Source organism: Haliotis asinina, chromosome 2, assembly GCF_037392515.1.
Source record: "Haliotis asinina isolate JCU_RB_2024 chromosome 2, JCU_Hal_asi_v2, whole genome shotgun sequence".
Lineage (NCBI taxonomy): Eukaryota > Metazoa > Mollusca > Gastropoda > Lepetellida > Haliotidae > Haliotis > Haliotis asinina.
This window is the reverse complement of record NC_090281.1, coordinates 58,615,547-58,639,852: the sequence shown is the minus strand read 5'-3', so window position 1 is coordinate 58,639,852 and position 24,306 is coordinate 58,615,547. Positions and strand designations below refer to the sequence as shown.

The 24,306-nt window shown below is 41.4% G+C and overlaps 1 protein-coding gene across 2 annotated transcripts in view; it reads left to right on the top strand.

Annotated features, from left to right (window-relative positions):
* The window catches only part of LOC137274003 (sodium- and chloride-dependent glycine transporter 2-like), a 45,543-nt gene extending 30,086 nt beyond the window's left edge, over positions 1 to 15,457 (top strand). For both annotated transcript variants that reach the window (XM_067806952.1, XM_067806950.1), the window contains exons 11-15: positions 3,704 to 3,835; positions 9,675 to 9,774; positions 12,099 to 12,199; positions 13,065 to 13,217; positions 14,022 to 15,457. In XM_067806952.1, the coding sequence (XP_067663053.1) occupies positions 3,704 to 3,835; positions 9,675 to 9,774; positions 12,099 to 12,199; positions 13,065 to 13,217; positions 14,022 to 14,225 (690 nt within the window). In that variant the 3' untranslated portion in view covers positions 14,226 to 15,457. The remainder of the gene's footprint in view (positions 1 to 3,703; positions 3,836 to 9,674; positions 9,775 to 12,098; positions 12,200 to 13,064; positions 13,218 to 14,021) is intronic.
* Positions 15,458 to 24,306: the final 8,849 nt, after the last annotated feature.

Sequence of the window (24,306 nt, the reverse complement as noted above, 5' to 3'; positions counted from 1 at the left end):
CGTAAAGCAGAGCCTTGGTTTTGTGTATGGGTGAAAAACAGGGTTTTTTATCGGGTGAGCTGGTTCGTGAAAATTGTACCGCAATAAATTGTATTTTGAAGTTCCAATTGCAATGTACCGGGTAACGGTAATATCGCTCATCCCGAAAGGTAGGGTTGCTCAAAGCAGGCCATTCATCGACTGATGGTGCACCTCCGATCTCCTCTGCACTGAAGTGTATTTGTTGCTTAACACTGCCGGGTGTATAAAAACAGCTGCATGACAACCGTCTGAACGCATTGGGACTAGACAAGTGTGGTAAATAAAAATCACCAGTCTCGCCGACATGGTGCGATGACACAAGACATCCATTCATTTATCAACGTCACGTCTTGCATACTCTTATGTCAGTGTACACCTGAGGTGGGGGACTTTGGGGTACCTCCACGGAGGGGGACGCTGTGTCTGACATATGTTAAGCGTTTCCCAAATCTGCTCCTCAAGCAACAAACCCCATGGTAACAGTTTACACATGTGATACTTAAATATGACCTCTTTCTACGCCGGATTCTTGGCCTAGAGAATGTATACCTTTAATCTGTTTATGCGCATACATTATGTGTACCCTGTGAGAGTTGATCAAGAGGTCACTTCACGTGTTTACTATGGGAGGGCAAACAGCTCAAGTTCCTATAATCCCGGGAGCTTCTGGTCTTGAATACATACCTATTGACTACGTCAAGTAACATAGTCTCATTTTAGGACACATTCTAACATGGGGTTTTGGAGAACTGTTCAATGATGTGAATACTCTCTGTTCTGGATGCTGAAGTCAAGATATAACATGGAACACATTCAGCTCCACATACAGGATATCCGTTATATAATAGGGACACATTTTGCCTTAGATACTGGAGATCGTTATGTGATGGGGCAGATTCCGCCTTAGATGTAGGAGATCCGTTATATGTTAGGGACACATTCTGTCCTTTGAAGCAGGAGATTCGTCACGTGAAAGGGACACATTCTGCCTTACATACAGGAGACCGTTTTACTATGTTGGGGTTTCGTAATATGAAGGGTTGAAACATTCAGCCATGATGTAGCTGGGTTCTGTTTTATAAAAGAGAGAAAGACACTTTTTGTCCTTTAGATACAGGAGATCCACTACAGGACCGCTACCCTCATCCCTTTCCCCACTTTAGACCACAGTGATACTACCATTAACAGCAAAGTTTGCTAGGCTGTAGGACTGACCGATAACTCGAGTGGCAAGTTCTTTCCGTACAAAGTCATATCGTAATGGGGAAAACAACTTATTTGATCTCGACACCGACACTATTGATGGTGTCTTTCTTGGCTTTATCTTGATATCTTGGGATTTGACTATGAGATGTTGTCAATGTTTAATCAAGAGGGACATGTCAAGACATGTAAAATGTACTGTCTCCTAAGCTACATGAGCTTGCAGCAACTACAAGCAGCCTCCACAGCTTGTATGTCCCCAGCTTGTATCTCCCCACCGTGTATCTCCCCGGTTTTTATCTCTCCAGCTTGTATGTCCCCACCTTGTATCTCCCCAACTTGTATGTCCCCAGCTTGTATCTCCCCAGCTTGTATCTCCCCAGCTTGCATGTCCCCAGCTTGTATCTCTCAAGCTTTTATCTCTTTAGCTTGTATCTCAACACCTTATAAGTCCCCAGCTTCTATTTCCATAGCTTGTATCTCCCTAGCTTGTATCTCTCAAGCTCTTATCTCTTTAGTTTGTACCTCAAGACCTTAGAAGTCCCCAGCTTGTATCTGCCCATCTTGTATGTCCTCATCACCCACCCCACATAATTTCCAATTAACACCCTAATCGAAAATCCCATTCTATGCATTTCTTATCTTATCCCCCAAAACTGCACCCTAACCTACCCTCACTCTCTCCCTTTTCTGACTCACGAAGGTCCCGGGGTAGAATAGGCCTTCAGCAACCCATGCTTCCATAAAAGGCGACGATGCTTGTCGTAAGAGGCGACTAACGGGATTGGGTGGTCAGGCTCCCTGACTTGGTTGACACATGTTATCGGTTCCAAATTGCGCAGATCGATGCTCATGTTGATCACTGGGTTTTCTGGCCCAGACTCGATTATTTACAGACCGCCGCCATATAGCTGGAATATTGCTGCGTGCGGCGTAAAACTAAACTCACTCACTCACTCACTCTCTCACTCTCCCTTTTCTGCGATCTGACGTATCATCCCGGTCACGAAGCGTTGTCTTGTTTTAAAGTATGTGTATACTGCAATCCTGCCCCCCTTGCACAAGTGTGTGTTGTCCTCAAGGTATAACCTTTCCCCGGTAGGTTGTTTCTATTTAAGTAACACGGCGTAAAGCATTGAACCTACCAAGAGGCTGAAGACTCGGTGACGTTTCATGATATGCTCAGTCCAACTAACTGAACGCTACTGTATAAACACACGGGGGATGGAAACAAGGCGCGTGGATGCTAGAGACACCTCACCGTTTGTACTGATGGGGATGACACATCATATAAGCAGTATATATAGCAAGTCAATAACACAATATCTCAGTGTTTGTACTGACGGGGATGATACATCATGTAACCAGTAAATATAACAAGTCAATAACACAATATCCCATTACCTGGGCTGACGAAAGATGACGCATCAACAGCACACTATTTCAAGAATATCACTTCACCGGTGTATAGTTTGGTCACACGGATATGGGTAGATGTGACGCCGTAGTCATACTGATAAATGGCTTCTTAGCCGTGGGTGAGTGAGTGAGTGAGTGAGTCCATGATACGAAACACGTTATGTATATCATGACTCATACCCGAGGAAGCTTAGACATTTTTCCTCATCGGAAATATGCCATTAAAGTAATCACGGAAATAGAAATAAAATGTGTTTCGGCGTTTATGTTTTTCATCACTTCATTAAAATAGGTAATTGTAACAAATATCAAAATCAATGTTTTTTTCCTAAGTAGACTTTTTAACTTGGTGTTCTTATCATCACCCAAAGTACCATTTTCAATCATGGGTGGTAACAACTACCATGAAGCACTGTTCAGACGGGAAGATGCATTTGCACGAACGGTGCTATAGCGACTGTGCAATTGCCTAGCAAAGCTATGAATGAACCTGTAAAAGTAGTAAAGAAGAGAACAGGCATGAGAGATGTACTGTGAAGATCCCTGAGTCAGTTGTTTTGTATGTCAGTCAGGGTTGAAGACAACGCAAGATCAATGTGCTGGAAACGTACATTTTGACTGATGAAATTTCAAGAGGTAAAGATGAAAATGTCTTCGCTCCCATGTTCAAAACTACGAAATAACGCCCAAACCATTTTGTTCTATTTCCATGAGTACTTCATCCTAAAGGGTTAAAGTTCCAAACTCGTGATCAAGTCCTCCCATAGAAGTGATCTTCAGTAACCCATACTTGTGGTAAGAGGCGACCAATGGGGTTAGGCTTGCTGACTTAGTTGACACGTGTCGTCTATCCCAATGGCGTAGATCGATGCTTATGATGCTGGTCAGGGGATTGCCTGGTCCGGACTCGTTTATTTACAGACAACCGCCATATAGCTGAAATATTGCTGAGTGTGGCGTAAAAGTAAACTCACTCGCTCACTCAATTAAGAATGCCTACATTCACAGATACGCGTGTTTGTCAGTACTGTATGATCGTTTTTTTGTGCTTTATTTTCAGTTTGGAATGATGGAATCGGTCCTCAGCGCCATTATTGACGCATTCCCCACCGTTCTGCGCAGGCGCAGAACAATATTCACTTTATGCTGTCATCTGATCGGTTTTGTGCTGGGTTTGCCTCTTGTCACCAAGGTAACGCTAAAAGCAAAACCATCTTCTGGGTGCCATGTGCTTACTGCACTGTACATAACCATGTGCTTAGATACTGAACGCACCCATACACGTACAGAAGCATGGCTGTTGTTCAATTTAATGTTACCTTCATGTGAAATACTTTAATTTCATTGGTTAGTGACGCTTTGACAAGTTGCCGTTTCACATATCCCAGGAGGAAAACAACTGGAAAAAATATCAAATGTGTCAGAATATACTTCACTGATTTTTAAAATCCATTCGAGAGACAGGCACCATTTTGTCTCCATGTCATATAGTCGGTAGCGAGCTTATCAATCTTCTAAATAAAATAAAATAAAATGCTATTTTGTACATTCAACATGGCGGTAAGATAAATACATTGTAGGCTTCTCGCTTGGGTAATATGGTCTGATGTACATCTGTTTGTTGCATTGTCATCTCTCGCCTACCGGATCGTGTAACTCTGTTACAAAGAGGCGGAAATAGACTTATTATCCGCTGGAGAAACATAATTTTTCTCAAAGCTTAGTCGAGATTCGAACCTTCAACCATCTGATCTCTTCAATCTAACGTTTTGTGCTACGGAGATCTTTGTTGTTGCAATTGTTAATTTTCCGAGTCACAATTTATCGATGGGTTTGCTTGTGACGTTGATGTTAATTCTGCATCAATGCTTGATTATACGTGACAGGTAAGGGCTTGTGAATTTGATTTGCACATCTAATTTCATTATACAGTGCAAAGTGATATGAAGTAAACACATGTAGATACAACACATGCATAAACATTTAGACATATGATTACATGCATTCTGTTGTAAACATGCTTAAAGTTTGGACACATTCTATACTGATACACCTGGGACTGACAATACTGTTACACCTGGGACTGACAATACTGTTACACCTGGGACTGACAATACTGTTACACCTGGGACTGACAATACCCTTATACGTGGTAATAACAATACTGTTACACCTGGGACTGACAATACTGTTACACCTGGGACTGACAATACTGTTACACCTGGGACTGACAATACTGTTACACCTGGGACTGGCAATACTGTTACACCTGGGACTGACAATACTGTTACACCTGGGACTGGCAATACTGTTACACCTGGGACTGACAACACTGTTACACCTGGGACTGACAATACCCTTATACGTGGTAATAACAATACTGTTACACCTGGGACTGACAATACTGTTACACCTGGAACTGACAACACTGTTACACCTGGGACTGACAATACCCTTATACGTGGTAATAACAATACTGTTACACCTGGGACTGACAATACTGTTACACCTGGGACTGACAATACTGTTACACCTGGGACTGACAATACTGTTACACCTGGGACTGACAATACTGTTACACCTGGGACTGACAATACCCTTATACGTGGTAATAACAATACTGTTACACCTGGGACTGACAATACTGTTACACCTGGGACTGACAATACTGTTACACCTGGGACTGACAATACTGTTACACCTGGGACTGGCAATACTGTTACACCTGGGACTGACAATACTGTTACACCTGGGACTGACAATACTGTTACACCTGGGACTGACAATACTGTTACACCTGGGACTGACAATACTGTTACACCTGGGACTGACAATACTGTTACACCTGGGACTGACAATACTGTTACACCTGGGACTGGCAATACTGTTACACCTGGGACTGACAACACTGTTACACCTGGGACTGACAATACTGTTACACCTGGGACTGACAATACTGTTACACCTGGGACTGACAATACTGTTACACCTGGAACTGACAATACTGTTACACCTGGGACTGACAATACTGTTACACCTGGGACTGACAATACCCTTATACGTGGTAATAACAATACTGTTACACCTGGGACTGACAATACTGTTACACCTGGGACTGACAATACTGTTACACCTGGGACTGACAATACCCTTATACGTGGTAATAACAATACTGTTACACCTGGGACTGACAATACTGTTACACCTGGGACTGACAATACTGTTACACCTGGGACTGACAATACTGTTACACCTGGGACTGACAATACTGTTACACCTGGAACTGACATTACTGTTACACCTGGGACTGACAATACTTTTATACGTGGTAATAACAATACTGTTACACCTGGGACTGACAATACTGTTACACCTGGGACTGACAATACCCTTATACGTGGTAATAACAATACTGTTACACCTGGGACTGACAATACTGTTACACCTGGGACTGACAATACTGTTACACCTGGGACTGACAATACTGTTACACCTGGAACTGACATTACTGTTACACCTGGCACTGACAATACCTTTATACGTGGTAATAACAATACTGTTACACCTGGGACTGACAATACTGTTACACCTGGGACTGACAATACCCTTATACGTGGTAATAACAATACTGTTACACCTGGGACTGACAATACTGTTACACCTGGGACTGACAATACTGTTACACCTGGGACTGACAATACTGTTACACCTGGAACTGACATTACTGTTACACCTGGCACTGACAATACCTTTATACGTGGTAATAACAATACTGTTACACCTGGGACTGACAATACTGTTACACCTGGGACTGACAATACTGTTACACCTGGGACTGGCAATACTGTTACACCTGGGACTGACAACACTGTTACACCTGGGACTGACAATACTGTTACACCTGGGACTGGCAATACTGTTACACCTGGGACTGACAATACTGTTACACCTGGAACTGACAATACTGTTACACCTGGGACTGACAATACTGTTACACCTGGGACTGACAATACCCTTATACGTGGTAATAACAATACTGTTACACCTGGGACTGACAATACTGTTACACCTGGGACTGACAATACCCTTATACGTGGTAATAACAATACTGTTACACCTGGGACTGACAATACTGTTACACCTGGGACTGACAATACTGTTACACCTGGGACTGACAATACTGTTACACCTGGGACTGACAATACTGTTACACCTGGAACTGACATTACTGTTACACCTGGGACTGACAATACTTTTATACGTGGTAATAACAATACTGTTACACCTGGGACTGACAATACTGTTACACCTGGGACTGACAATACCCTTATACGTGGTAATAACAATACTGTTACACCTGGGACTGACAATACTGTTACACCTGGGACTGACAATACTGTTACACCTGGGACTGACAATACTGTTACACCTGGAACTGACATTACTGTTACACCTGGCACTGACAATACCTTTATACGTGGTAATAACAATACTGTTACACCTGGGACTGACAATACTGTTACACCTGGGACTGACAATACCCTTATACGTGGTAATAACAATACTGTTACACCTGGGACTGACAATACTGTTACACCTGGGACTGACAATACTGTTACACCTGGGACTGACAATACTGTTACACCTGGAACTGACATTACTGTTACACCTGGCACTGACAATACCTTTATACGTGGTAATAACAATACTGTTACACCTGGGACTGACAATACTGTTACACCTGGGACTGACAATACCCTTATACGTGGTAATAACAATACTGTTACACCTGGGACTGACAATACTGTTACACCTGGGACTGACAATACTGTTACACCTGGGACTGACAATACTGTTACACCTGGAACTGGCAATACTGTTACACCTGGGACTGACAATACTGTTACACCTGGGACTGACAATACTGTTACACCTGGGACTGACAATACTGTTACACCTGGGACTGACAATACTGTTACACCTGGGACTGACAATACTGTTACACCTGGGACTGACAATACTGTTACACCTGGGACTGACAATACTGTTACACCTGGGACTGGCAATACTGTTACACCTGGGACTGACAACACTGTTACACCTGGGACTGACAATACTGTTACACCTGGGACTGACAATACTGTTACACCTGGGACTGACAATACTGTTACACCTGGAACTGACAATACTGTTACACCTGGGACTGACAATACTGTTACACCTGGGACTGACAATACCCTTATACGTGGTAATAACAATACTGTTACACCTGGGACTGACAATACTGTTACACCTGGGACTGACAATACTGTTACACCTGGGACTGACAATACCCTTATACGTGGTAATAACAATACTGTTACACCTGGGACTGACAATACTGTTACACCTGGGACTGACAATACTGTTACACCTGGGACTGACAATACTGTTACACCTGGGACTGACAATACTGTTACACCTGGGACTGACAATACTGTTACACCTGGAACTGACATTACTGTTACACCTGGGACTGACAATACTTTTATACGTGGTAATAACAATACTGTTACACCTGGGACTGACAATACTGTTACACCTGGGACTGACAATACCCTTATACGTGGTAATAACAATACTGTTACACCTGGGACTGACAATACTGTTACACCTGGGACTGACAATACTGTTACACCTGGAACTGACATTACTGTTACACCTGGGACTGACAATACTTTTATACGTGGTAATAACAATACTGTTACACCTGGGACTGACAATACTGTTACACCTGGGACTGACAATACTGTTACACCTGGGACTGACAATACTGTTACACCTGGGACTGACAATACCCTTATACGTGGTAATAACAATTTTGTTACACCTGGGACTGACAATACTGTTACACCTGGGACTGACAATACTGTTACACCTGGGACTGACAATACTGTTGCACCTGGGACTGACAATACTGTTACACCTGGAACTGACATTACTGTTACACCTGGCACTGACAATACTTTTATACGTGGTAATAACAATACTGTTACACCTGGGACTGACAATACTGTTACACCTGGGACTGACAATACCCTTATACGTGGTAATAACAATACTGTTACACCTGGGACTGACAATACTGTTACACCTGGGACTGACAATACTGTTACACCTGGGACTGACAATACTGTTACACCTGGAACTGACATTACTGTTACACCTGGCACTGACAATACCTTTATACGTGGTAATAACAATACTGTTACACCTGGGACTGACAATACTGTTACACCTGGGACTGACAATACTGTTACACCTGGGACTGACAATACTGTTACACCTGGAACTGACATTACTGTTACACCTGGGACTGACAATACTGTTACACCTGGGACTGACAATACTGTTACACCTGGCACTGACAATACCTTTATACGTGGTAATAACAATACTGTTACACCTGGGACTGACAATACTGTTACACCTGGGACTGACAATACTGTTACACCTGGCACTGACAATACTGTTACACCTGGGACTGACAATACTGTTACACCTGGAACTGACATTACTGTTACACCTGGGACTGACAATACTGTTACACCTGGGACTGACAATACTGTTACACCTGGGACTGACAATACTGTTACACCTGGGACTGACAATACTGTTACACCTGGGACTGACAATACCCTTATACGTGGTAATAACAATACCGTTACACCTTGTACTGACAATAGCATTACACCTGGTACAGACAATACTGTTACATCTGGTACTGACAACACCGCTACACCCGGCACATACAAGACTGTTACACCTGGTTCTAACAACACTTTCATCACTGCCACTGACAACACAGTCACATCTGGTACTGGCAACACTGTTACACCTGGTACTGACAACACTGTTACACTCGCACACAAAAAAACTGTTACACCTGGTACTAACAACACTTTTACAGATGGCACTGACAACACAGTCACATCTGATACTGGCAACACTGTTACAACTGGTACTAGCAACACTGTTACATCTGGTTTCAGGGAGGAATCTGGGTACTGACTCTGATGAATGACTACTCGGCCAGCTATGGTCTGTTGTTTGTCTGTCTCTGTGAACTGATCGCCGTCATGTGGGTATACGGTAAGTCATTATCATGTGGTGTATAGACAGTCATTGACATATGGGTGTATGGTAAGTCATTATTTGTGGGTATATGGCAAGTCTTTACCATATGGATGTATGGTAAGATATTGCCATGTGGGCGTATGGTAAGTCATTATCACATGGATGTATGGTAAGTTACTTTCATATGGGTGTTTTCCCAGTTATTATATGGGTTTATGGCAAGTGACTATCATATGGGTATATTATAAGTCATTATCATTTGGGTTTGTAGTCAGTCATGATGACATGGGTGTGTGGTAAGTTATTGTCGTGTGAGTGTACGGTAAGTCATCCTATGGGTGTATGGTAGATTATTATTATTTAACCCTTTCGGCAGTGTACACACTAAACATGATCTGCAAGAGGACCTGCCGTTCCTCTCTTCACGTGCAAGCACTGCCGCACGTGTGAAATGATATTCACCCTTATTATAACCATAATTACAATATTTCCATAATCGATCACTTTGAGTGTGTTAATATCTCTCTAATATGCCACGCATGTAATAACTTACTCTGGGACCAATATGTAAATTTGCCAGAGACAGCTGAAGTTCTACTGCCCTAATGTTAGATTTCGTGGTATGATAACATTTCGTTAACAATGCCGATCTTGTTCACTGATATAGCCTAGGCGTGGCATTGTTCCCGTTAAAAGAACATTTACATGTTCTTCTGTTCTGAAAACAGTCCAAAGCTAAGCTGTTTAACTCGATTCGGTTTGCTAGAATAAGACGTTAAAATAGTCTCATAACATCTACGCAAGTGTCGGGATTGAGGTACATGTATAAGTTTCAGTTTCAACGAGTAACTAGTACATCATTTGTATGCATAATGGCGACAGAAAATGGACATCGATCGCACTTTCCACTTTCCATGCTCAGTGTAGTTAGTGATACTGTGAAAGTGAAAAGTCACTTACGCGTCACTTACAGTTTCTTATTCTTCATTGTGACAAACCCCCATACCTCTGATAGATAGAGGAATATTGGGCCAATTTGACGAGAAAATATTGAAAACAACAAAAACTTATGACCAATGGTATATGTCTCTGATATTGATTACATAGATACAGTTTTACTTCCACTTAGGGATGCCTTTCCGATTGCGATGTGGCCTGGAAATTGAGCGATTTCTAGAAAACATAACGCCTACCATTTGTAGAAAGGTACACTATCCAGTCCACTACCAGTCACCAATTTCAAACAGACGTCCTTCCTTGAAATCCTTCTATTTAGTATCATCTAAATTTATATCTAAAATCACCATCAGTGCAATAAATAAAGTGTTTTCTTTTCTACAAACCGACATAAGTATGTGAAATGAGGATAATATTATCTTGGAATAACTGAAACAGTCAGATCATCATCGACATCATCAGCTGGTTAGCACTTTTCCTTCATTCCAATTACTAATACATTGATAACCAATTCAATTAGAAAATGAGATATACAAAAACACGGACTTAAAACGGAACCCTGACGGACTCACGGGAGGTGGACGTCCCGTCTCTAAATTTAGAGATTATTGATGTATCATTTGAACACATGCTTTCTGTGCTTTTTTCTAGATGAACCGACAGCAATTTCATAAGAGTGCCATTGCCCACCATTTGGCAAAATCTAGAAACAGTATTTAAGGTCTACCCTTTAGTATGTACCGATAAAACACTTTCGTATAAACCGACAATGTCGAACACCTACTTCGCAGTTTAAGTGGTTCATATAAATTATCATTTTCACGGCTATATCGAGTACCAGGGATGATTCTCTGTTGCTGACGTTTCATAGTAACACACACGCACGGACCCATGCAGACAACCTCCCCCACCCACGCAACACTGTTACACATGGCACTGAAAATACTGGTACAGCCTTACTGCTAACACTGTTACCCATGGCACTGCATGGCACTGAAAATACTGGTACAGCCTTACTGACAACACTGTTACCCATGGCACTGCATGGCACTGAAAATACTGGTACAGCCTTACTGACAACACTGTTACCCATGGCACTGCATGGCACTGAAAATACTGGTACAGCCTTACTGACAACACTGTTACCCACGCAAGCACTCGATACTGACTTTCTTTTTTTAAACTGAAAGCAGTTAATCATGTTTGACGTGATCAAAAATCTGAAATTTAGGCGATCCTTCAATTTTTTCTTTCTGTATATATTGTTACTCATGAATTATATTCAACATACATATACGTACATAGCCTTTGCTATACAAATACATACATTGTCTGTCTCATACGCACAGTCTTTGCTATATATGTGTTGCTTGTTGTTGCAGGGTTAAAGAGGTTCTGTCGAGATGTAGAGCTGATGCTGGGCTTCCAGCCCAACTACTACTGGCAAGCCACGTGGCTTGTCATCACCCCACTCGCCATCGTTGTAAGTTTGTTTCTTTGTTAAATAGGGCACTGAACAAAAACCCCAGCCGCATGTTGGCGGTGTGGAAAATAATCGAGTCTGGACCAAACGTTAAGTGAGCAACATGATGAGCATCTACATTTGATGATAAAAGACAAAATGTTGTGGATGTCAACTTCTTCTTTATTGTTTTCACGACGTTTCTGGGCTATTCCTTGCCCCTTCGTCGTGAAAAAATAAGAAGACATCCATAACTTTTTGTCGTATATTAGAATACCGACTTCTAAATGCCTACAAGAACCTACATTTGTGATGCTGTGACATGTTCAACCAAGTTATGGGTCTGTAAGATCATGACACGGATTTGGATAAACTAACCCTTGTTATTACATGTACTTATTTCAGTCCTCTCACGGTAATTTGAAGAAATGTTTTACTGCCTGGAGACTTAAAGACCCTGAAACTGATTTTTTTCAACTGGTCAAGTTGTATGTTGTATACTACCAAATCACTATACCTTGGGCCGTACGAGTGATATCACCGCAGTGACCAACGTCATTAGGGGAAATGATTCAAGATCGGTCACCACTTCTTCAGAATTAAACATAAATTGGAAGAAGCATGCACAAAAATTCTAATGATTTGGTGATATTGGGACTAATTTTCAGGTTCGATATATCGCGTGTATTTGTGTCTCGAGATATAAATGCAAAAATAATGGTAAGTATATAAGAAGAGGTTGGGACCGGATATTAGGTTCGAGATATGTAGAAGATTAGAGATTCAGGAGTTCGACATCCAAGGAGTTTACTGCATCAGTATAGTTTGTTTTTGTTAAGTTATGTAGAATGTATAATTTTGAATACCTCTCACCGTGTGTTTATAGGTGATGATAGTGGTGTCTTTCGTCCAGTACGGCCCTAGTTACTATGGCGACTATACGTTCCCTGCGTGGGGCCAGGATGTTGGCTGGGTCATGGTGGCCCTGCCCATTGCGTGCATCTTCGTTACCATGGTGATTCAGATCATACGGCATGGCGTAAGTACAACAAAAACTTTCCGTCAGTAGTTGCTGCGCACCTGTATGTAACGTAGACATTCCAACCCTGGAACATAGGCCTATAAACTGAAGGAAACACGAATTTTATTCTAACATAACAGCATTGTGCACCGTCTCAGACAGTGAGTGAGTGTTCTACTTTGCTTCTTACTATATTTAGCTACAGCACGACTGAACACAACTCAGGGGAGATAGCTGTTCAGCTATTAAACAGCAACACTCATATAATAAGAATGTTACTGCAGTATGTAAATGATTGTAATTTTCATAATTATATATATGCGTTTTCCTGCTTTCCCAGGCTTGAGAGTATATGACTGCATTTGTAAAAAGGTCCCAAGGAAAAACAATTCTGACATACAACAAACATCATCTGGTTGTAAAAACTTGATACTGCACTTAGCCAAGTTAGTCACCCACGACGATGTATGGGATAGCCTCTTAGCTGCAGCACATAAATAAAATTGTATCGCAGTCGTCAACAGAGTGTTATTGAAATCTTATCAATTTGATAGCCGAAGGCAGATCTCAAACTTAGTCTGTCTCACAGTCCCTGAACCACATTACTTTGCCTACTGCCAAGCCTTCTCTGCCATGCAAAAGCCTTAAATGAAGTAAGTCTAGGTTTCTTCAGGTTTTGAATCTTTGATCTCCCTGAGGCTCCTTTTCAATTAAAATGGATTTGTTTGTTACTATCAAAATTATATATATCTTCAGAGACTAAGCCTTAGTCTAGCATCTGCCTGTGTCAATCTGTAATCTCTGTATCCTCTACTGTTTCAGTCTGTCAGAAATGCCATTACGCCAAAAGACAACTGGGGCCCAGCTAAGCCCGCACATAGGACAGGCAGATACGCCATTACCAATCCAGCGTTCCAATCCGATGGCGAAACCGAGGTCAAAAATGGCAGCGTTGTAACAAGTGATTTGGAAATGGCCTCTGTTGGAGATATATTGGGGGGCACAGAAGAAAAGACTAGATTTTGATTTGAGGGCTGAAACTACGAACAAAGCAATAACGTTTTAGTATGGTGTGGCGTTTTAGAATAACGTTACGCAGGGACGCTTCCATGACGTCATTCTGACCTGCAGGATCATGTTTACAGGCGTCACCGACATACAGGTCACAACGTCAACGGACCAATGAAATGCAGTAGCTATTTACATAATACGTTATAAATACCCGATAGAGTGAGTGTTATTTTACCACGCTTTTGTTAGCAATATTCCAGCAATACCATGCTGCAGAAAGGGCATTGAAGCATGTTACACCTATTTGGGGAATACTCTTACAACAAATTACGAAGGCTGTTAGTTGGACGTCTCGTATTCTAGTGTCTGTGTGTAGAAATATGGTACCTTTTGGAACTTAAGAACCGGCCACGGAAGTGTTTTCAGCGACAGCACCACAATCAGAGACTGAACCACCAAGAAGAACCTCAGAGTTTGTATCACATGTCCACATTTGGATAGGAACAGGCTTGAGGGTTACAACTAGCAAATACAACTGATAAAACTAGCAGTTGAATGACATTTCCTCAGGAACCTAACCTTTCCTTTAAATGTACATATGGTTAAACCTTTCTTTGGGCTAACCCACCACCCGTAAACAGACTGATTCACGTTCTGTACCTATTTGCTTGGGACAGTCCTTCATGATTTGTATCAAGTAACGACTTTATTTTGTGTGTCTATATACACGGCAAAAGACTACACGGCAAAGACTATCTCGTTAAAAGAAATTATTGTGGCCTGTAAGTTCCCGCACAGACAGACTTCTTATTGACGCTTCAGTGTCTTCTGACCTTGTGCAATTCTTTTTGTTTATTGTAAAGCAACTTCGATGTTATAAAAAATGTCATGATTAAACTTAACGGTACATGTCTGAGGTTAATCTGTTTTAAACTGTTGAGGCGTTTCTAATGAAACGGCCAATGGGCTTAAAAATGCGTACGCTTAGAAATGGATTTGACCAAAACATTCTTTAAAATGGAAGCGTTGTAGAAGCGTTACTGGGGTAAAAGAGTTTACGAAACACTGCCAACTATATATCTAGGGCCAAAAGACAACTATGATACATAGTTATCGTTATTGAATAATCGTGTTTTTGTCTGTTTCATGTTTTGTAGCTATTAAACAAGTGTTTATACGTTCACTGGCCCGGTACTTTATGTGAAGTAAATTTTATTAAAAATACATTCTTCATTCTGCTTTCCAAATTGTTTTTTTTGAGGTTTGTGTCATATGATGTCACAATATTTTCCCCTGTTCTATATGGTGTATATGCTTTTTGTATGTATCATGTTCGCTTGTGGGTCTGTGCACAGTGCACCCAACCGAGAACCTTTGGTTGAGTGACAAAGTTCCCAAGCTTTACTCCAGAGATCAGGGATTCCATATTTTAAAAGCCTCTTGCCACAGGGCAAGTGACTTTAAGACATTAACTTGTCCTGACAAATTTTCCACTTACCCTGATGTTTATGACATAATCATGATGATGAAATTATGAAAGAATTCATCATCATGGGGTTTGATGTCAATGTTTACTAGACCATTTATCGAAACGTGATAAATAGGCAAGAAAGATAACACTTGAGCAGATATGAAGAGAAACCGTAAGCGGAAATGAGTAAGATACCATTGTTTGATTCCCGAAATGAAAATTGAGCTGTCGGGCGATGGGAGTTTTGAACCCCTAGAGATCCTGGGTTTTTGGTTCTGTTCCACACTATTGAACATGGGGCGTCTCCGTGATGACTTCGTTCGTCAAATGTTTATGTCTGACACTGAAGCTGCTTGGGTTGCAGGTGCTGAGGATAAATTAAGAATGTTAATGTGCCAGCGCTTACAACTCGTGGTACATTGCTATGCGGAAAGATAACTTCTAGATCATCCACGTATAGGGGTGAGGAATAGGTGCCGAGGGGAGAATCCTTCGCTGTTACATAATGTATAACTTAGACTCATACAGTAACAAACAGAAAAGCAAAGGACCAACAGGACTGCCTTGGCATATTCCCTCTCTAATACAAATGGGCTCCAGGTCTGCTCCTGCCAGCCCGACAACAAACTGTGTTGGTCAGCAATCCCGTAAAGGTTTGAGTAAAGCAAATAATTGCTCCTGGAGGTCCGATCATTCCTGTTTCTTCATCTATCTTCACAGTACTGCAGAAAGCTTTTGTGTAGGCTATACAACACATACTGTGATATCTTATTTGATTACCTCAAAGGTAAATCTTTGAACTAAAAATGACCTTACAATCAAAATATTTTGGCCCCTTTCTCCTCATTGTGAAGTGCTGTATACTAACACAAGATTTGTATGACACCCTGTAAATATTTTCTGGCAGACAGATAAAATCTGATTTCTTGAATGGAAGTTAATATTGAAATAATTCTGCTCTCTCACGGTCCTTGAGTGTTTACTTGAAATAATTCTGCTCTCTTACGGTCCTTGTCTGTTTACTTGAAATAATTCTGCTCTCTTACGGTCCTTGTCTGTTTACTTGAAATAATTCTGCTCTCTCACGGTCCTTGTCTGTTTATTTGAAATAATTCTGCTCTCTCACGGTCCTTGTCTGTTTACTTGAAATAATTCTGCTCTCTCACGGTCCTTGTCTGTTTACATGTTTTCTTCGCACGGCACGACGTCGACTCAAATGTCTGAATCCAAGGTAAAAAAATATGTTCTGTAGTCTGTTTGTTCATTGCTGAACAATATCCGCTTCAGACAATCGGGGCGACCCGAAACGCATGATCTGATAGTGATAGTGACAATCCTGTTAGTGAAGAGGATACCTCAACATATGCAGTGCTTCACGGCCAGCACCTGGGGGTGCGGGTCTCGTACTCTTAATGTATTTTAGTAGACAAGCCTTAACGGTGACATCAGGTACATTCACCTTCATTCATCGAGATAGTAAGATATAGATTCACTCAACACGAGATTATTACCAGGTGTTTGTGCAAATCGATGTTTTGGGCATATTTACCATAAATCACCAAGCTTAGGAGGCCCCAGGTTTGATCATATGCTAAGATGATGTCTAGTACACTATGTCTGACGACATAGAGGGGATTAGGCATATGGGCAGATGTCCGTATTGTCTATCGTTGATGTATGCACTGGCATGAATATATTCACTTTGATTAAGTCTCATAATACACTTAGCTCGACTGATGTAACTTTACCCAGTAACATGCAGAATACATTACGTAAGAGGTATTCAAAATAGAGCTAGGTATTGACTGCCAGGTAAAAAATGCTGCCATCGAATATGAAGTTGCCCTTTTTGACCCGACAGGAATCGGAATCCAAGTATTGAAGTTCGGTCTACCCCCCACGTGCAGTGGAATAGGTATTATTGTCCTGTGTATTATTATTATTATTATTGTTATTCCAGCTGGATGAAGTTATTAATCACTCCAAGTGCTTATCCTGTCCACATTTTAAATGTAAGTGTCTAAACACATTCCATATCTATGAAAACAGAGACGGTTGTGCAGTTCTGACTACGTCGTTAACATGAAAAAAACACCTTATATTACTTTCTGTTTTCGAACGATTGATTTCATTGCAACTTGTGATCGTTTCCGAATCGGACATAATACAATCAGTGAGTGAGTGACTGAATAAAGTTTTAAGCCGCGTTTGTCAGTATTCCAGCAATATCTGGTCTTGGACACCCGAAACATGGACTTCACATGCCCACATCTCATCACTCTCGGGGTTTGGACGTGACGACGAAGCTTTAACCACCGGCCTACACCGTGGTCAATATTTAATATCACGTGACATAGTTTCATGATTCAGAGTGACCAGCAACTCTTCCCAAAAATGTATGATGATTTCAACTTTCAATTATTGACTTGCCCTTTCAACTGTTGAGATACAACCGATGATGATCTTTACAATGTTATCAGCTCCGGATTCTTGTTCAGATTGTGTTCAATCAATGTTACATATTCAAGACCTCAGTAATGTTTTCTAAAGGTTTCACATGGGCATTTCGACGCACCACTGATAAAATGATATCCGATGTAATTTCCTGTTTTGACGCACCAGTCCTACCCCTAACATATTACATTCAATGGAAATGCACAGACTAAACGTACTTCGCGTCCCACTTTCACAGAATGTATTGACAAGATACGTTTTGTATCCCTGACTGAAATAAATATCTCAAAAGAGTTTCAAGACCTCGGTTCGTTCATAATACAATTTCATGTAGAGCTCGACCAATACATCTATGCAAGCCAAAAGAAATTTCGTATCGTTTCAAGTCCTTAGTAACCAAGCTGGTGTCTCTTTATGTGTTGCAAGCTCACATAACTGAAAGCTCTTTTAACCCGACTGTCAATAGTTAATTCCGCACAGCCTCACACTACATCACACGTTAATAGTGTTAGGCCAGCAAGGTAAAGACGTCTCTAGACCCCCCCCTTTGCCACACGACACACAAACAGAGCCCCTCGACACAGCCCCTGATCCGTATTGTTATGGAATACCCCAGATGTATTCCTGGTTAGAATGGTACCACCTAGTACACAGTACGACTTAATACCGACTTAATACAGTACAAGTAAAGGCCCCCTGTCTATTCATCTAGTGACGGTGGTTATGTTTACAATACCCTCATGTCTCTAAATCCAGGCCGAGTATGCGCATACATCAGGGGGTATGTAGCCCCAGGAATTAGTGTACCCTCTTCAGTTTCCTTTACTGGATCGTTCTCAAAAGAATCTTTAGCGAATCCTTTCTCTATTACATACTGTGGAGTGTGTGGAAAAGACCTGGCTACATTTATTCATCAGTTTGCTCAAGGAATGGTTTTCATCTTTTCGTTTAACCGAAAAGGTATTGAAAAATGAATGTATTTTTAATGACAACCTCCATTTTAACATAACTATTTGAAAAACGAACGTATGTTCGAGAGACGGAGAAGAGAAGTGGTTTGTTTGTTGGTAAGTCTTCGCTGTGAAGTGAGTTTCATAACACATTTTCTCTGTAGACGTGCACCAAAGCATCTGGGTGTAAATCACAGGACAAGAAAAAACGTGTTTATTCAAGAGCAAAAGATGATCGCTATTTATTATGAAACTTTTAATACATATCAAACCGAATTTCGGAATGATCTTCGTATGACAAGAGACGTTATTGTTTACGTTTCCGGAAAGATACGTTATTTTCGGAGCACTCATCACCATCCGATGTTCAAAGTTACATACTGAACTTTGCATTGAAGCTGTCAGAACCAGCATCTGGCCAGTCCGGCAAGTTGTCAATACTGGCATAAATCTCAGTTCCGTCCGTGGCTCGTACCTTTACCATCAGCTCTTCAATCCTGCACATTGTCTAAACGGGATTATTTCTTCAGTCCCAATGAGAGCCGGTTAAGACAGATTCCACTGTGCATCCTGGCTAAACTACTCCTGTGTCCTGTTACATCTAACTTTAGGAGTTTTTGTTTCCGTGGAAAATACACTTCGTTCAAAGAATGTACCGAATACATCTAGTAAAGATTTTCTCATTGCCATACATTTCTACACTAAAGGTAGTTGGAATTGAATTTAAAGCTAATAATTTTCCTTCTTTCTTTCATGGCAGAGAGTTGATCTGTGTTCAGTATCCGCACTCTTCCTGGAGTATGTCTCAAGCAGATTTTAACTCTCCTCATTACAATGTGCTAGAAAGCTGCTCAGCAAATATCAATGTCAGTATCGTTTCCATGTTTTGAAATGTATCTGCAAAACAACTGCATGTCAGCCTAATTCTGGAGATATATCAAGTGTCTGTCTGTACACGTGTACCCTTTAACAGATAAAGACCAGGAATGTGCTGGCGCCAGGTTATTAGTTTGTTAAGTGTTGGGCGTATGTAGGCCTCCAGAATAAGTACATAAGGCCAAAAGTCGCTCTAAAACACTACCTGTATACCTACCTACCTACCTACTACTACTCATATACAACTAGAACACTGACCGTGACAGTACTGTTGACAGCTGTGCACAGGTAGAGCAGGACATACCTCTTTTTTCGTGAACACCTGGTGTCATTTCCATTTATCCTTTGATATAAAAGGCACTGCTCCCACCACACCACTCACTCTTTAGCCTAACTAGCTCCCTTTCGGCAGAGACCTTGACTTTGAAGAATAATATGTACCCAAATACTGTTTTTTTCTGAATGCATGTGGGTGGAATACACAGCCAACGTGCTTCTGTTCGTGCGAGCGCCGCGCATGCGCGTGCTTGTCGTTTGTACTAGAGGACTGTTCCGGTGTGTAGGAACTGTATTTCAACCAATTTAGTTGAAGGGTAAGTCCTATTTGTGTTCATGGCGTGTACCCTTCACTCTACTGATCATACAGTAAGATCCTTTTCGGTTGTTAGTAGAAGAAGAAAAACCCACAGATTAAAGTGTTTGTTTCGACGCATCTGGTGTCATTTTGGCATAGTTCCAGAATTATATTTGAAGCATCAATACAATCTGGCAAAGTATATGAACACTGTTGTGTATTCCGGATCATGTTCTCCATACCTGCCGGACATAAAGAAAAAAGAGAAAAAAAAGAAGAAAATCCAGGTTGTTTGTTCAAAGCGCTGACTGAACTAGTGCGTCTAAAGGCAAACATAATGCAGTCAAAGTCGATGTCGTAACGCTACCCTCTGTAAACAAATGACACAATGTACCCCGTCTAACATGACGTCATATAACTGATGCCCGTATTCTTAACAGGAGATCTGGCATAAACGTCTCTGAAATAATCTATTGAGAGACCTCTTCACAATTTGGGGTATTTTTTGTTTACACAGTCACGAAGTATGAAGTAGCTCCGTGAGAGGTATCGTGTGCATGCACGAGGGGATAGCACAGCAAGACACGTGGATGCTGGACACACCACATCGCTTGTACTGACGGGGGATGACACATCATATATTCAATTTATATTATCAATAACACGATATCTCAGTATCTGGACTGACTGACGGGGGATGACACATCATATAATCAGTATATGGCGTCAATAACACGATATCTCAGTATCTAGACTGACTGACGGGGGATGACACATCATATATTCAGTATATGGCGTCAATAACACGATATCTCAGTATCTAGACTGACTGACGGGGGATGACACATCATACATTCAGTATATGGCGTCAATAACACGATATCTCAGTATCTAGACTGACTGACGGGGGATGACACATCATACATTCAGTATATGGCGTCAATAACACGATATCTCAGTATCTAGACTGACTGACGGGGGATGACACATCATATATTCAGTTTATGGTGTCAATAACACGATATCTCAGTATGTGGATTGACTGACAGGGGATGGCACATAATATAACCAGTAAAATGTGCCAATAACACAATATCTCAATGTCTGGACTGATTGGAAATGACACACCATATAACCAGTATAAAGTGTCAATAACACAATATTTCAATGTCTTGACCGACTGGGGATGACACACCATATAACCAGGATATGGTGTCGATAACACAATATCTCAGTGTCTGAGTGGCGGGGGATGACACATTATGTAACCAGTGTAAGGCATCAGCAACACAATATCTCGATGTCTGGACTGACTGATGGGGGATGACACATAATATAAGCGGTAAAAGGTGTCATTAACACAATATCTCAATGTCTGGACTGACTGATGGGGGATGACACATAATATAACCAATAATAAGGTGTCATTAACACAATATCTCAATGTCTGGACTGACTGATGGGGGATGACACATAATATAACCAGTGAAAGGTGTCAATAACACAATATCTCAATGTCGGGACTGATTGGAAATGACACCAGATATAACCAGGATGTGGTGTCAATAACAGAATATCTCAGTGTCTAACTGACGGGAGAGAGAGAGAGAGAGAGAGAGAGAGAGAGAGAGAGAGAGAGAGAGAGAGAGAGAGAGAGAGAAAGAGAGAGAAATGGTCGTGTATCTAGAGACAGCCACCTGGTTTGACTGAGGCTCCTGTATGACATTGAGTAGCACCATTTGATCATGCAACAACGTGTACAGACAACACCTGCCAGGTTCATCACACGATCTGGCACACGATAACATGACACTGCTCCTCAAACAACAACTTTCACTGCTGTAGGTCAGTGTCATGTTTACGTTTCTGGTTTCTGTCTCGAGAGTCCTCATTGTTCTGGCTCATGTGTACATGAAAAAAGGATGTTTTGGCCAACCTGAGCGGGCAAGACGAAACATCTACCAGCCGCAGGTCTGTGGAATGAGCTTCTTGTGGATGACAGAAATCAGTAACTTCACTGAAAACTCACGAGCATCTTCTTAAAAGATCAAACGACTGAGCGCTTTTGAACAACACTATGTATCGCCATATAATTCCTGTATGTGTCATTATAATTGTTAGTATTTACTGATTAAACTAATGATACAGCAAAGGTGTTTGGATGATCCTGGAGCAATCAGACTGATTGTTAGTCAAATCATTAGCTTCGGGCCTTGCTCTCTCCACACCCAGCTCAGGGTGTAAATGGGATTACACGCAAAAGGCCTGTCTAGTCGAATCGAAAGAAGCTTTCGGTGAATATAAAGACTCGGCAATCGCAGCCATCTGCATTACCCAGGGTGTCTCAATAGCTGCTTTACTGGCAAGATGTTTGGGCACTCTCCGAAACTCAACCAAGAGATTGGAAGGTACAAAATCAAATGTAACAAAACACTATGTATTTGCACAACCTTAAACGTGGGATGCAAGTCTGACATTTGGCAGGTTGTGTTTTCCTTCAATCTTGACAACTGCATTTATGGTCCAAACGGGCAGAGAAATCAGTATTTTGAATTTCAGTGGCTTTATGAAAACAACAAAGTCATGGTTTGTTCTCCCGCGTGTGTCTGAAAATGAACACTTTTCGTAGGGCCATCTGAATATTCTGGATGGTACCATGGACGGACCTCTCTTCCCAAACCACAAGCATGACACTGGGTAATCAAAAGTTTGAACCAAGCCATCATGCCGCTTAAGAGATTATTTGTGCCAGTGCTGGGCAAGGCACTGAAAATTAAATTTTTTAGAATTCAGATTAAATTCGTAATTTGCATTTAATATTTACATTCTAATGCAAAATCACACATTGGTGGTTACGAATGTAATATGAGTGATCCTGAACAGCACAGAGCTTTATCCAAACGGACGAGACTGCAGATTGTTCGTCTTCTTTGAATATGACCATGCATGTCCTGAAGTGCCGCGCACTGATCCAACCCAGTCTTTACCTTGAGGCGACGAGTAACTTCAGAGGTTCGTTGAACCCTGGCCACAACTATTCAGTTTGTTCCCTTGATTCCGTCATCGATGAAAGTCTCAACTCTTCGAGACTCTCACACCTGGTGGGCCTACACAACGAAGGGACAAGGGATAGCCCAGAAACTTGACATTCGTTGACATTCGTAAAATTTTGCCTTATATTTGAATACCAACATTTATTGCAATTTTTATAGACCTCACATTAGCCTCTTTAGTGTTTTGCAGCACAATATTTCATTCTTTAGTGCTTGTACAACATGACATCCTACTAGCATTGAGTACATCACCACGTACACCACGGACTGATGTTCAGACTGGCCCAATACTAACAGAGGGATGTACCTGTGCGACTGTAGACAAACTACCACGCCGCGTCACCGATTCTGCAAAGTGACTGAAGGCGGACTGCTCTGTATGCCATAGTAAACATAACCGGCGCTCATAAAATACCCGAGTGACAGGGTTGACGTAACTAGAGGTAACATTGTATGATAACAAACATGTTAGCAAAAAAACTTTCATGTGGCATTTTCTCTTTTAAACTGAGCGATAACGCGATTTGGCAGTTATGATTTCCGTTTAAACACGACGTTTTTCTGATATATAGATACTGTACATTAACTGAGAGTAACTTGAGACGGACATGTGCCGTTTCACCATACCAAACTTGCAATGGTGCACATCCGAAAACGTGGATGATACAGTTAATCTTCGCTGCAGCAATCGTTTCGACAACAAAATAAGTTTATATCA